Genomic DNA, 15,878 nt, shown 5'->3' with positions numbered 1-15,878 from the left:
ATTTTGGCTGCCTCCTGACTGGCATTGCTGTCTGGTTTCGCTCTGCTCAAATCCATGCTCCACATTACTTAACAGAAGTATCTTTTGAAGAATGCAAACCAGATCAATTCACATTCATGTTCAAATCTTAAATGCTCATTTCTTCAAACTTTCTACTTCACATAATAACAGTGACCTCAGCTTCTTTTCCTGACTTTCCAGGTTCATCCTCATGCTCTCTAGGTTCTGGGATACTATAGTTTTGTTATATGGTTAAAATTCCTTACTCCCTGCACTTAAAGAAAGATCACCTCCTTGAGTGCAGAGACCAAGTTTCAGTCATCTTATTAAAATCAGTCATTTTTAAGCGTCTGGCATTTAGTGAGTGTGATGATTAATTTTGTGTGTCAACTTGTCTGGGCCACAGTGCCCAGATACTTGGTCAAACATTATTCTGGGTGTTTCTGCAAGAGTGTTTTTGGGTAAGATTTACATTTAAAGTGGTGAACTCTGAGTAAAGCAGATCACGCTCCACAATGTGGGTAGTCCTCATCTAATCAGCTGAAGGCCTGAACAGAACAAAAAGCTGACCTCCCAGGGCAAGTAGGAATTCTCCAGTAGACTGTTTTTGGACTGAAATTTCAACTCTTTCCTGATTCTCCATCCTGTCAGCCTGTCCCATCAGATTTTACACTAGTAAAGCCTCCACAATCACATGGGCCAATTCCTTAATATATATACACAGACAGACACACACATACATATACATACACACACACACACACACACACACACACACAGATGGTTCTGTTTCTTTGGAGAACCTGAATTACACAATGGTTATGCAAAAAATGTTTTTCAAATTAATGAAATTAATTAATTAATGCTGGTTTTTTGTTCTACTTTCATTTAATTTACAAATACATGTCTGTGAGGAGATTTATTTTGACATATTTTTATAGATCGCTCACCAGTTTTAAGCCAATATAAATGTGTTAAGTTCAAACAACAAATATACAATGTAAGGACTACAGAAACTGGAACACATGTTAGGTTTCATGTTACAAATACTTTTAAAAGACGAAAAAGTGTTGACTAGCCAGGTTATAAAAACAGAATTGAAATCTCTAGCAATACCACACAAAGATTTTTTAAAATCACTCAAAAGAATTGCCTAGAAAACAAAAAAGTACATCAAAATGTCTCTATATATTTTTGTTTCTAACTCTAAAGTTTTAAAATGTGTTCCTGTAGAAACTAAAAATATCTTTGAAACAGAATTCTTCTGTGAGAAGATGTTGGTCTAAAGCATATTACTTTTGATAAAAGTAATTAGTAAGCCTGTTTTTTGAGTGTTCACATAAATAAAATGTTTGATAGAAATAATGTCTACAAATCCACAGATAACAAAATGATACTTAATACAAAATGGAAATAAGCCAATTTCTGCCAAGTTATATGCCAAGTTCTGAATTCAGGGTTCTCTGCTTCCCTTGTAACAGATGTAGGTGTTAATGATGTCATTAACTGCTGCAGAAAAAATAGGGAACCATGAACACAGGTCTTGGCAGAAAATAAACACCCTATGAGTTCACCTTTAAATTTAAAGTAAATAGAAAAATTAGTTTATAGAGTGTCTGTCCAATATAGCTCCTGCCCTAAAGGGATAAGTCAGAATTTTTATTTCCAGTGTTTTCAGCTGTATTCCAAAATTAAAGGCTAACAACTTGTGTTCTCAAAAGACACAAATTAAGACTCTGTCTATACGGCAAAAACAACCAATCAACAAGTTAAAAATGTTACATTGGTATTACATAATATATGTACAACCATATGACAAACTTTTTGTATTTTCTAATTGTAAGATTACAAATACTCATTAATATCTCATCTTACTCCGTAAAGTATATGTTATTTTGTGCTTGGATCATCTATCTTTGTATTGCCTCAGAAAAGTTAAAATTGACATCTACTTTAATACTAGTTAGGATCAAAATTTATTAATGACTTTGATATTATGACAGATAGGATACACAGATGTAAACTTAACTCTTACCTTCTCAAGTTGATCCTGAAGATTAGTGGATGCTTTATAACCGAGCTGTAACAGCATTGCTTCTGCAGCATTTTTTTTGGCTATCTTTTTATTAGGTCCTGTTCCTGTAGCAACTTCATTGCCTACCTTCACCTGGTAAGATTAAAGGAATAAATTAATGATAATTGTTTTGGTAAACAGGAAGTCCTTACATCATAAAGCAATTCTACTCTCTAGCATTTGAAAATATAAAGTTCAGTCCAAAATAAAAACGGCAACTAAGATAACATTTATGTAATCTTATATGTACATGAAAAAAATGGTCCTTAAAATATCAATGGAGGATTATCTCATGATGGTAGAATTTTATAGAATTTTTACTTCCATATACATTTATATGCTATTTGTTTTTTTAAACACTAAATTTATATTATTTATATAAGCAGAAAAATAAAATTTACATTTTAACAGCATTCGTGTTGGTTATGACTACATTTTAGCATTCTTATATTTCAACTGATAAACTGAAAAGGCTGAAATTCATATTGGTGCCATTTAAAATAATGTTCAAATTGCAACATTTATGTAAACATTCAAGTTTACAAAGATTTACATTAAATAGTTCCTGAAGAGAATTAATACACAAGTGTTGCTACAACATTATAATTAAAAACAAAGGCTTCTGGCTGGGCACAATGGCTCACACCTGTAATTCCCCTTTGGGAGGCCAAGGCAGGCGGATCACAAGGTCAGGAGTTCGAGATCAGCCTGGCCAATATGGTGAAACCCTGTCTCTACTAAAATTACAAAAACTAGCCGGGTGTGATGGCACGCACCTGTAGTCCCAGCTACTCGGGAGGCTGAGGCAGGAGAATCGCTTGAACCTGGTAAGTGGAGGTTGCAGTGAGCCACAATTGCACCACTGCATTCCAGCCTGGGGCCACAGAGCGATACTCCGTCTTTAAAAAAACAAAAACAAAAACAAAACAAAACAAAAAAAAAAAGCAAAGGCTTCCAAGTCAGATTGGGATATGAAACTCAACTCTATTATTTCCTAGCTGTATGAACTGATACAAATTATTTAATATCTCTAAGCCTCAGGCTTTTCATCAGTAAAGCAGGGGTAATATCAACTTCGGTACAATGTTGCTTCGAAAGGTAAACAAGATAATGTGTGTAAACCACAGCATTTAATCCATCATAATTGCTCAATAAAAAAAGATTTTTATCATTAGAACTATTCCACAGTTACCTTCTGTGAGCAACTTATACATGTACTTAAATACACATCAACCATACAACTATAAAAAGTAAAGTAGATAGCAAAAAAGAATAGAATTACAAGAAGAAATAGAAAATACACAACTATAGTTGAATTTCTTTTTACACAATGGTCTCAGTAAGTGATTGAAGAAGTAGTTAAATAGTTAATCACAACTTTGGAAATTAAACAATGTAATTCTGGTCAGGTGTGGTGGCTTATACCTATAATCCCAACACTAGGAGGATTGTTTGAGGCCAGGAGTTTGAGATCAACCTGGGCAATGTAGTGAGACCCCATCTTTACAAAAAAAAAAATTTAATTAGCTAGGCAAGATGGCTGTAGTCCCAGCTACTTGGGAGGCTGAGGTGGGAAGACTGCTTGAGCCCAGGAGTTCAGGGCTGCAGTGAACTGTGATCATACCACTGCACTGCACCCTGAGCAACAGAGCAAGACCACACCTCTAAAAAAATTAAAATTAACAATTAAAAATTTTATAAACAATGTAATTCCAAATTACCTATGGGCAAAAGAAGAAATTCCAGTGAAAACTAGAAAATATTTTAAATAATCCACGGAAATATACCAAAACTTGAAGGACACAGCAGAAGGAGGGTCTAGAAGAAAATGCATAGCCGTAACAGCTTACAGGAGAGGAACAAAGTTAACGAGCTAAACATTCACCTCAAGAAGTCACAAACATATCAGCAAAACAAACCCAGAGAAACCAGAATAAAAAGCAAAAAGTAAGGAAATACAAAACAAAGTACAATAAAGTTAGAAAAGCCAAAAGTTGATTCCCTAATAAGACTAATAAAATGATAAACCAAAAGTAAGACTGGTCAAGAAAAAAAATATGAGTTCTTCTCTGAGATAGGTATTTTTAAAAAAGAAAAGAAGAGGAGAAGGCACAAATGAATGAAATAATTAAAAAGGGAGATTACCATCGCTTCTGTAGCATTACAAAATAATAAGGATTACTGAGGCCAGGCAGAGTAGCTCACTACCCATAATCTCGGCACTTTGGGAGGCCAAGGCAGGTGGATTACTTGAGGTCAGGAGTTCAAGGCCAGGTTGGCCAACATGGTGAAACCCTGTCTTATACTAAAAATACAAAAATTAGCTGGGCATGATGGCAGGTGCCTGTAATCCCAGTTACTTGGAAGGCTGATGCAGGAGAATTGCCCGGACCCAGGAGAAAGAGGTTGCAGTGAGCCAAGATTATGCCACTGCACTCCAGCCTGAGCAACAGAGTGAGACTCTGTCTCACAAAAAAAAAAAAAAAAAGGAATACTGAGAACAATTTTATGCTAAATTTAAAAAACATATTTAGATACAATGGAAAAATTCCTAGACAATACAAATTACCAAATTGCCACAGAATGAGCCTAAAGAATACGACTAAAACTACTAATGAAATAAAAACCATAATAAAAAATCTTTGCAAAAAGAAAACTCTGGAGATCTTGTCCATAAAGTTCTACTCAATATTTAAGGAAGAATTGCGCTATTCTTTTCATCCAAATTCATCCATAAAACAGAAAATGAGAAATCAGTCCCCAATTATTTTATGAGCTACCATTTTGATTCCAAATCCCAACAAGAACAGTATAAGAAAGAAAATTTAAACAGTTTCACTCATGAACATAGATGTAAAAGTTTTAAACAATATAATGAATAAAGCAATATACAAAAAGAAAAAGATTCATGACAAAGTTAGGTTTATTGCAGGAATGCAAGTTTGGTTTAACATTTGAAATTCAAACTAGAAATTGACATTCATCCATAATGAAAACTATTAGCAAACTAGGAAAAGAAGAAAACTTTTTTAATATGATAAAGGGCATTTTACAAAACACCTACAGCAAACCTCAGGAAACACTGTACTTAATGTTGAAAGAAACAAATTAGAAACGAGACAAGGATGTTCCCTATTATTACTACTGTTTAAAAGTTTACACAAATCCTAGACAGAGAAATAAGGCAAGAAAAAGTAAAAAAAGAATCAGGAGGGAAAAGAACTCATTATTTATAGATGTGATTTCATATATAAAGAAGCTAAGAAACTCCACAGATGAATTACAAGAATCAATTAGATTGTAACAAGCTCAGCATGAAAAAGAGAACTGCATTTCTACATTCCATCAACATTCAAGTAGAAGACGAAAAATATTAAAAAGATACCATTAACATTAAATGAAAATCAAATACCTAGGATGTGCAAACCTTCTACATAGAAAACAAAGCCTTATTCAGAAACTTTAAGAAACACCTAATAAATAGAGCAAAATGCCATGTTCGTGGATTGAAGACAATACTAATGTAATATCATCAGTTCTCTTCAAATTGACCCAAACTCAATTAATTGAACTCAATGAAAACTCAATCAAAATTCCCATCTTTTTATAATACTTGAACAAGATGATTCCAAAATTTACATGGAAATGTGAAGTGCTAAGAACAGCCAAAATCCTTTTGAGGAAGAACAAGGTGGGGGACACCTTGTTAATTGTCTGGATATCTAGACTTATTATAAAGTTAATATGAGGAAAAATTTAAATTTGACTGCATTAAAAATTACTCTTGTTCTTCTAAAAGCACTATTTAGAAAGGAAAGTCACAACACAAGGGAAGGTATTTAAAATGCCATATAACTACAAAGGGCTCGCATCCAGAATATATAGGAGGTTCCCATATATCAGTTTTTAAAAAAACTAGCACAAAAATGAGCAAGAAAAGTGAATGGGCAATCCATATCTGAAAAGTTGAATTGTTTTATCAGTTATCATTTTGTTTAAAAAAAATCAGAAAGTTTCAATAATAGCTTCATGCCACTTTAATACATTTCACAATGACAACAAAATTCAGTTTTCAGCTACATAGCATGATACTCCTAACCATGCTTTTCTTTTTTGTCTCTTGTGTAAAATCATAATATTGGCTATTTCATCTGTCCCAGAACATACAAATTCCCATTTGGTATCCACACTTGAGTACTGTTCATCATTTATTCTTACCTCCTTATTTACAGTTTTTATTTGTGTTATTATTTCCAACACTACTTTTAAGTTTAAGTGAACCACCCAATTTTAAGGAACTGGGAGAATATACAACAAAATGGTAACGAAATACAAACTTAAACATAAACAATGTGCAAATGATATAAAAAAGGAGCTGTACTCTCTTTTAACAGAGTTTCAGTAAAGACAAACTAAATGACAGTTCATATAGCACATGAAACACTGAAAGTATATTCCTTACAGAATTTCTGTAACAACTATCACAAATTGTATAGTTTAAACCTGTGAAATATTTTTTAAATATTTCATTGCCTTTTCTTCTGAAACTGGAAACCACCATATCGTGACAAATCAGAAGTAGTCTTTGGACTTCACGCTGAGAAGGACAAATCTAGTATAGTCAGACCAGGTACTTACAGCTAGATGAATACACACCACCTGCCATAACAGTGTCTGCCTCAACATGGCAGGCCCTAAGGATAATCTACTCAAACCCCTGGCTAGAGTTATCTCTGCTACCTGTTATCCTTTCCAATGCTTGGTTTGTTCCCCCAGCTTCATCAGTCCCTGTGTTGTTGCTGGAATCCTTGTTAGTGAAAAGATTTGGTCAGTTATGTCAGAAGCTTCCTCAACTGCTCTGAGGCCTGGTCTTGGACTTGTCAGCTGTAATGCTGTTCCCATCCCTGTATTCACCTTCTCTCTCTATCTGCTAGATTTCCATCTGGCCTATTCTGATACCTTCAGGACTAACTTATTCTAAAACAAGTGCTTCCCAGATTCATTTACCCATTCACCCAGCCCTTGCCTCACGCAAATTTTAATAATCTCATGGTTGAATAGTTTGTAAGCAGTTATCCCAGAGTAATTTGTTAACAGAGAAAGACCACATTGCCAAAGGACTTTCATTCTCTGCTAATAAACACAACGGTCACTCAAAACATCACTTTATTATAAAAGTTAAGTAAATATATAAATTCCACAAGTCATCTTCCTTGAGAGGTCACAAATTTTATAACTATTGTAAATATAATCTCTACATTTAAATGTGAATTTCTATCTGTAAAGAAGCTCAATTATTTTACCATGTAGTAAATTTAAGACTGCCAAATCTTTGTCTTTAAATTTAACAGCTCATTCACATGAATCAAATCCTCAAAAACCTAAGAAACTGAAAAGTTCTGGAATAGAATTTACCAAAAACTTAATTTTTATTTATTTTTTAACAACCTGGTGATCTTAATCACAGGCTGAAACATTAGTATCACATAATAACACAGTGTGCTGATATGCAACTTGGTTTAGTTATCATTATTTTCTGTTTGAAAGATTAAAATACTCCTCACCAAAAAAATGAAAAGCTTTAAGAAATCTGCTTTGGAATAAAATACCCAAATAATGTCATCGGAGGTTTTCTTTATGTAGTAATCAACATAAGTAACTGTATCCATTTTAAAATACATAGACTTTTTGTTTGGTAATAGATAAAAATGAGCATCTCATCTCTAGATATTTTGCTTCCATATTCAATTATAACAAATGATAACATCGCCTAAGTAGTTTATACAAAAGCCGTTACTTTGATAAAATTGCTGCAATACTGTAATGAATCCACTGGGGCTTCCAGAAGGGGAAAAAACAATATGAATTCAGTGCGAAAACATTTAAAAGCACAGCCAAACGTCCCCATTTGACTAGAATGTTTATGAATACCCATAAAATGGAAGCTGGCCTAAGATATGCTAAATTCCTCTTTCAAAACGGGTACTCAATACACTCTGTAGAAAAGGATTTGTTTAATAAAGCCAAAGCCAGTTTATATTCCCAATACATGTCTAAAATTCAAGAGACTTTTTTCTTCAAGCTTTGGCATTCAAAGTCTATGTTCCAGAATTCTTCAAAGCTAAGAACATTAAGGAAAAAAATAGTGAACATACTTTACCAGTGAAAATAACAAAACAATCATGTGCTGGATCCTAATAACATCTTGACAATAATGTGATTACTAACCAGAGAATTCCCCTCTTTTTGGATATCTGGGTTCCCAGGAGTGACTTATCTATGACTACATTATAAGTTTACGTCTCCAACAAAAGCCATACAGGCAGGAAGGCAGGCAGCAAATATCTATCAAATGTTTATTAAGGTCCTACTATTTATGAACCACTGTATTGGGTACTGAAAGATAAAGAAATATGGAGATTATAAATTGGAAGGGAAGGCACAACTTAGCTGTACACTGAAAGTTAGTCAATATGAGATACTGTATTTGAGTGCCAAAATGTCTGCCACATGGTCAGCACTTAATGTTTTTGATTTTATCTAAGTTACATAAAATGTGAGATCCTTGGATTTGACTAAAAAGTCTCTTTGACTAACCAATTATTTAAAAAACAGTTTGGGACTAAACACAGTGGCTCACGCCTGTAATCCTAACACTTTGAGAGGCTGAAGCAGGAGGATCACTTGAAGCCAGGAGTTCAACACTAGCCTGGGCTACATAGTAAAACCCTGTCTCTATAAACAGCAACAATAAAACAACAGCAACATTTTATCAGCTGGTCATGGTGGTGTATGCCTGTAATCCTAACCTACTCAGGAAGCTGAAAAGGGAGGATCTCTTGAGCCCAGGAAATCAAGGCTGCAGTGAGACATGATCATGCCACTGTACTCCAGCCTGGCTGACAGAACAAGACCCTGTTGCCCCACCAAAAAATAAAACAAAACATTAAAAACAGCTTGGGGAAAATAATAATTTAAATATAGACTGGGTATTAGATGATTCTAATGAATCATGTCTAATGTAAGAAAAGCCTTCATATTTCTTAGAAATATACACTGAATATGTAACGCTGAAATGACATGTAGTTAGAAATTATCTTTGAAATACTTCAGGAAAAGAAGAGAGAAAGGAAGAAAGAGAGGAAGAAGAGAAAAATTAATAGCTGAATCAAGTGAGGCAAAAATCTTAGTAACTGTGGTGTTTGAGTGATGGGCATATTAATGGTCCATTACTATTCTCTCCCCACTTTTGGATATGTTTGAAATTGTAATAAAAAAGTAAAAGAAAAATTTCTTAAGACTGGAGTTTGAGCTGGCAAATGAAGATGAATAGGTAGGGGTTGAAAAGGAGAGCATTTTAGGCATTCTACCTCATTTCTAGCCCATCTGCCAATACACTAGCAGCCATTCCTCCATTTTCTTGGCTACACAATGCAGCAGTCAGATCTCAGGAATTCTGAGTGCCTCAGCCCCCACCATGGTTAGCTAGCCTCCTTGCTCTCTTTTTCTAACTTTCCTGACAGCCCACAAGCTCAGGATTTTGACCCTGATCCATCTACTACATCTATCCTTCTAAATTTTGTTTCTAATTCCATGTGTCTCCAATTCCCAATAGTTAATAGACTCCGGCTACAAAATGTAATATAAAAAGTTAAGAGATACACATTAAATGATAAACTCCATGGTAAATAACCTGTATGAACTCAGAGTCCCTTGAAAACTTAGGTTGTCTATTGTAACATGTCCTTGACACTTGAATGTTTCCCCCAAGTTGGTAGGTGAGCCTGGATAGAATGAATGCTTTAACTGGAAACAGTTTTACTTTCTGCTATTAAGTCCTAGTTTGCCTTTCACCCATATGTCTATTCCATCCTGGGGATTTCTAAATCTTTTCAGTAGTTTTAAAAGGTTAGAAATACCTGCATCACAAATTCTCGACGTCGAGGCATTCCTCTTTCTGAAAGCAAAACATAATCTGGCTCCTTTTCCTTTTTGGCCTGTTGAATTTGCGCCAGGCGGCTAATAGGGTTCATCCCTTGGCCATATTCTGGTCCAGCCTAAAAATTAATTTAAGAAAAAGTTTTAAAATATGCTTGCGAAACTTCTTATTGAATCCTTAAAAAAATGGTGCTTCTTCCCTCCACCCCCACACCCCAAAACTGTGACTAGAAAAATGAGTCATTTATGAATATTTATAAAGGAAAATCATAAAATAGACCTGTAACCAAGGCTTCTATGGGACGTGGAGCTTAGAGGTATTAATTGCAAGCTGGGTCAACTATGCTTTTTAAATTGGGCAAACTCTTCAGTATACCAGAGGTGCTTCACAACTTCTGTTCATCAAGAAACATCAAAAAGAACATAAGAAGACCAACCATGAACTGGGAAGAGATATTTGCAACACGTATTATTTTATTTTATTTTATTTTTTTGAGACAGAGTTTCACTCTGTTGCCCAGGATGGAGTACAGTGGTGCAATTTCAGCTCACCACAACCTCCGCCTCCCAGGTTCAAGCGAGCCTCCCAAATAGCTGGGACTACAGGCGCGCACCATCATGCCCGGCTAATTTTTATATTTTTAGTAGAGATGGGGTTTCATCATGTTGGCCAGGCTGGTCTTGAACTCCTGAGCTCAGGTGATCCCACCAGCCCTGGCCTCCGAAAGTGCTGGGATTACAGGTGTGAGCCACAGCACCCAGCCACAACACACATAACTTTAAAAAGACATAACCAGTATCCAAAATATATTTTTTAAGACTCCTAAAAAGTATTAAGAAAAAGAGAATATAAAAGGGAAATGGGCAAAAGAGACAAATAAATATGTCACATAAGGAAAAACTCAACATATGAAATGATAACCTCTAGGACACAGAAAATACATATTAAAAACTTCAGTAAGTTACTATTTCACACCCACCAAATTAGCAAAAATTAAGAAGTCTAACAGCCCCAACTGGTGAGAATGGGGAGTAACACAAACTCTTATAAAACACTGGGAGTACTATAAATCGGAAAACAACCTGGCAATGTCTAGTAAAGCCTGAGATGGTACATCCTACCCCAACTAGCCTATTCCTAGGCACATATACACCCTAGAAAACCGTAACCCATGCACACATATGTACAGGAACATCCACAGATGAATTATTTGAAATAGAAAAAAAAATTGCACAAATATTCATCAACAAAAGAACAGATAAATTACAGCATGTTCATATAATGGAATGGTATATAGCAGTGAAAATGAATTAATTATTGCTACATGCATCAAGATGAATGAATTTCAGAAAGAATAGTAAGTAAAAAAAGCAAGCACAGAATAATATATATAGTATATTTTATGTAAAGCCCACTAAAACTACAAAATACTGCTGAAAGTAAGATCTAAATAGTCAATATATCATGTTCACAGATCAGAAGACTCAACAATAAGATGTCAATTCTCCTCAAAATCCCAGTAGACTTTTTTCCTTTTTTTTTTTTTTTGAAACGGAGTCTCACTGTTGCCCAGGCTGGAGTGCAGTGGCGTGATCTCAGCTCATGGCAACCTCGGTCTCCAAGGTTCAAGCAATTCTCCTGCCTCAGCCTCGCAAGTAGCTGGGACTACAGGTGCATGCCACCAAGGCTGGTTAATCTTTGTATTTTTAGTAGAGACAGGGTTTCACCATGTTGGCCATTTCTTGGGTAAATCCTTCAAAGTGGAATGGCTTGGTCATTTAGTAGGTATATAGTCAACTTTAGTTTTTCAAAGTTGTAGCAGCTGTGCTACAACTCAACTGTGTAGTAGCTGGTCTCAAACTCGTGACCTCAAGTGATCCTTCCACCTCAGCCTCCCAAAGTGCTCAGATTACAGGCATGAGTAACCGCACCTGGCCCCCAGTTGGCTTTTTAAAATTTAATGTGTAAACTGACACTGAAATTCATATGGAAATGCAAAGGACAAAGAACAAAAACTTTGGGGGGAAAAAAAAAGACTCAGACTACCTAATTTCAAGATTATAAAACTATGGCATTCAAGACAGTGTATGTAGTATTGGTATAAAGACAGACAAAGGGACCAATGAAACAGAATACGTGCCCAGGCGCACACACACACACACACACACACACACGGTCACATGATTTTCAAAAAAGGTACAAAAAGAATTCAGCGGGGTAGTCTTTTCAGCCAATAATGTTGGGACAATTGGCTATTCATATGTAAAAAGAAAAAGGAAAAAAAAATCTTCAGGCCAAACCTCATACCATTTATAAAAATAATTAACTCAAAATGTCTCACAGATGCAAATGTAATTTCTAAAACTATAAGACTTCCAGAAGAAAAATTTTTGTAACTTGGTTAGGTAACAATTCTTAGATATAACACCAAAATCAAGTTCCATGTAAAAAACTAATAATAATAAAACAAAACAAAAATATAAATAATAACAAATTAAATATAATAAATCTTCAAAATCAATAACTTCTGCTCTTTGAAAAAGACAAGTCACAGGCTTGAAGAAAATATCTGCAAACTACATATGTGATAAAGCACCTGTATCCGGAATGTATAAAGACCTCTAAAAATTCAATAATAAATTTATTATTATTTGAAATAAGCAATTAAAATTTGTTAAGCTGGTAAAAAATTTAAATAAACACTTCATCAGGCCTCATGTGACAGTAAACACATAAAAAATTCTCAGTATCATCTGCCACAGAGGGAATATAAATTAAAACCAAAATGAGGTATCAATACCCATGTATGTGAACATCTGAAATTTTAAAAACTGACTATGCTAGATGTTAGCAAGGATGTGAAACAACTGGAGTTCTCATACACCGCTGATGAGAATTTAAAAGAGCACAGCTGCTACAACTTTGAAAAACTAAAGTTGACTATATACCTACTAAATGACCAAGCCATTCCACTTTGAAGGATTTACCCAAGAAAAATGAAAGCATATGCTCTTAAGATATATACACAAACATTCATAGCTGCTTTATGAGTAACAACGAAAAATTAGAAACAGCCCAAATATCAAATATCCACTGACAGGCGAATGGATAAACAAGTGGTGGTATATCAATTCAATGAAATATTACCTGCAAAAAAACAGAACCACCAATTCATGCATGCAATAATAAGGATGAATCTCAAAATAACTACGCTGGGTTAAAGAAGCCAGCCAAAAAAAGAGTGGTTTCTCAGCAAATGAAGGTAGAAGATTACAAAGGAACATGAGGAAAATTCTGGGAGGAATGGATAGATTCATTATCTTGACTATGGTCATGGTTGTACATATGCAAACAAATATGAAAACAAACAGTGCACTTTAAACATGTACAACTCATTCTATGTCAATTATACCTCAATAAAGTTGTTTAAAGGAACTAAACAAAGAACATTTTTTAGAAAAACAAACACAGTAGAACTGTAAGGTAGGAAATGGTTATACAAACTAATGATAGAGGTTGCCTAGGGAAGATTGCATGAGGACGTGATGGAAGAGGAGCACACAGAGAGCTTCAAAGCTTATTGAGAAATGTTTTATACTCAAGTTGGGCAGTAGGTCTTTCTCACACTTAGTATGCTTTTTTACTTATACACAAGTTTATACACAGCTTTTTGCATGTATTATAACATAAAAGCAAAAATTCTTGGAAACCAAATGGTCTTTCTGCATATGAACTTTCTTCATGTATTTTTCCTAGAAATAAGTTTGCATCTATTATATGGTCAAAACTTTACCTCCACCTATGAAAATTTATTCTTGTCTCTACTATCGGTAGAGACATGGATAATCACTCTGTTACAGATTACATGTTACACTAAACTTATGTAAAAGCCACTGTGCAGTCTTAGCTCTTCCAGATGATTGCTGCCATTTCGTCCAGACAATTTCTAGTATGGTGCTCCAGGTACAGCCTCCAGGCAGATCTCTCATGGTCTTTCAAACTAAGTTTGGAATTTTGGACTTTATCCAAACAGTAAGAAAATTACTAAAAGATTTTAAGCAGAGGTATGATATGATTAGACAAGTGCCTCTAAAAGATCATACTTTTTAAACAATCATTTGGTGTCAAGAGTACTTGTAGTCAGTTAAAACCTTAACTGTAGTAGTTCAGGTTAAGAGATGACTGTGAGTTGAACCAAAGAGTGGTAGAAGGCATGGAAAGAAAGGAACCAACTTAAAAAATATTAGGTGACGAGGCCAAGCACAGTGGCTCACTCCTGTAATCCCAGCACTTTGAGAGGCCAAGGCGGGGCGGATCACAGCGTCAGGAGTTCGAGACCAGCCTGACCAACATGGTGAAACCCCGTTTCTCCTAAAAATACAAAAATTAGCCAGGCGTAGTGGCCCATGCCTGTAATCCCAGCTACTCAGGAGGCTGAGGAAGGCAGGAGAATCACTTGAACCCAGGAGGCCGAGATCATGCCACTGCACTCCAGCTTGGGCGACAGAGCGAGACTCATCTCATAAAAAAAAAAAAAAAAAAGGAAAAAAGAAATATTAGGTGACAGAATAAATAGGACTTAATAAGTGATTGGACATAAGGGGTAAGAGAGAAGTTAAATGCTGGGTGCAGTGGCTCATTCCTGTAATCCCAGAACTTTGGGAGGCCAAGGTGCGTGGATCACAAGGTCAAGAGTTACCAGCCTGGCCAACATGGTGAAACCCCGTCTCTACTAAAAATACAAAAATTAGCCGGGCGTGGTGGCGGGCACCAGTAATCCCAGCTGAGACATGAGAATCGCTTGAACCCAGGAGGCAGAGGTTGCAGTGAGCCAAGATAGCGCCATTGCACACCAGCCTGGGCAACAAGACCAAAACTCCATCTTCAAAAAAAAAAAGAGAAGTTAAAAATGACCCCCAGCAGTTTCAGCAGCTGGATGTTAGTGCCAGTCACTGAGATAAAGAACGCTGCAGGAGAAAGAGATTTAGAAGAGAACATGATGAATTTGGGCCCAAATTTGAGGCACCCATGAAATAGTAAGTGGAGATGTCTAATAGGCAGTGCAGAGCATATGGTATTCGGGAATCACCTATTTAAAGATGAAATTCAACACCTAGAAGTAGAAGAACAGCTTAGGGAAAGAGGAGGAAAAGGACTGAGAACTTCACTGTTGCAATGGTTAGATGAAGGAAAGGAAAGAGCAAAAGAAATTTTTAGCTTTTGATAAAATACTGGTTTCAACTTCTACTTATATCCTGAAAAATAAAAATTAAATACAGGGCCGGGTGTGGTAGCTCATGCCTGTAATCCCAGCACCTTGGGAGGCCTACGGGGGTGGAACACGAGGTCGGAGATCAAGACCAGCCTGGCCAACATGGTTAAACACTGTCTCTACTACAAATACAAAAAAATTAGCTGAGCATGGTTATGTGCCTGTAATCCCAGCTACTCGGGAGGTTGAGGCAGGAGAATCGATGGAACCCAGGAGGCGGAAGTTGCAGTGAGCCAAGATCGTGCCATTACACTCCAGCCTGGCAACAGAGCTAGACCCTGTTTCAATTAAAAAAAAAAAAAATTAAATTAATTATAAGGGGAATCAAGAAGGACTGATGAGAAAAGACAAATCCACATAATAATTCCTAAGTCTAAGACTGAGATTCCAATGAAAAGATAAAGAGAAGCTCTGAGTCTAGTGCTAGAAGGAGTATGCCCAGTTCATGAAGATGTTAAATAAATAGGAATGTGTTTCCAGTGGTATACTGTCTTTATTTCTGTTTAATTTGACTCAAAGAATGTCTCTGAGTTCCAAGGAAATTATTGTTGATATAGATTGCAACGAAAAGAATCAGATACATAAATCCAATT

General features: G+C 35.6%; 1 protein-coding gene across 1 annotated transcript in view; it reads right to left on the bottom strand.

Moving 5' to 3' along the window:
• Window positions 1-2,035: 2,035 nt before the first annotated feature.
• The window catches only part of LOC105508351 (double-stranded RNA-binding protein Staufen homolog 2), a gene marked incomplete at its 3' end in the record, with an annotated part of 155,296 nt that continues 141,453 nt past the window's right edge, over window positions 2,036-15,878 (bottom strand). The window contains exons 10-11 of the mRNA XM_011937205.1: window positions 9,994-10,131; window positions 2,036-2,167 (exon numbers count right to left, since the gene is read on the bottom strand). Of these exons, the coding sequence (XP_011792595.1) occupies window positions 2,036-2,167; window positions 9,994-10,131 (270 nt within the window). The remainder of the gene's footprint in view (window positions 2,168-9,993; window positions 10,132-15,878) is intronic.

This window comes from Colobus angolensis, unplaced genomic scaffold (genome assembly GCF_000951035.1).
Source record: "Colobus angolensis palliatus isolate OR3802 unplaced genomic scaffold, Cang.pa_1.0 Scaffold16, whole genome shotgun sequence".
NCBI classification, from domain to species: Eukaryota; Metazoa; Chordata; class Mammalia; order Primates; family Cercopithecidae; genus Colobus; species Colobus angolensis.
This window is presented reverse-complemented; position numbering and strand designations above follow the sequence as displayed.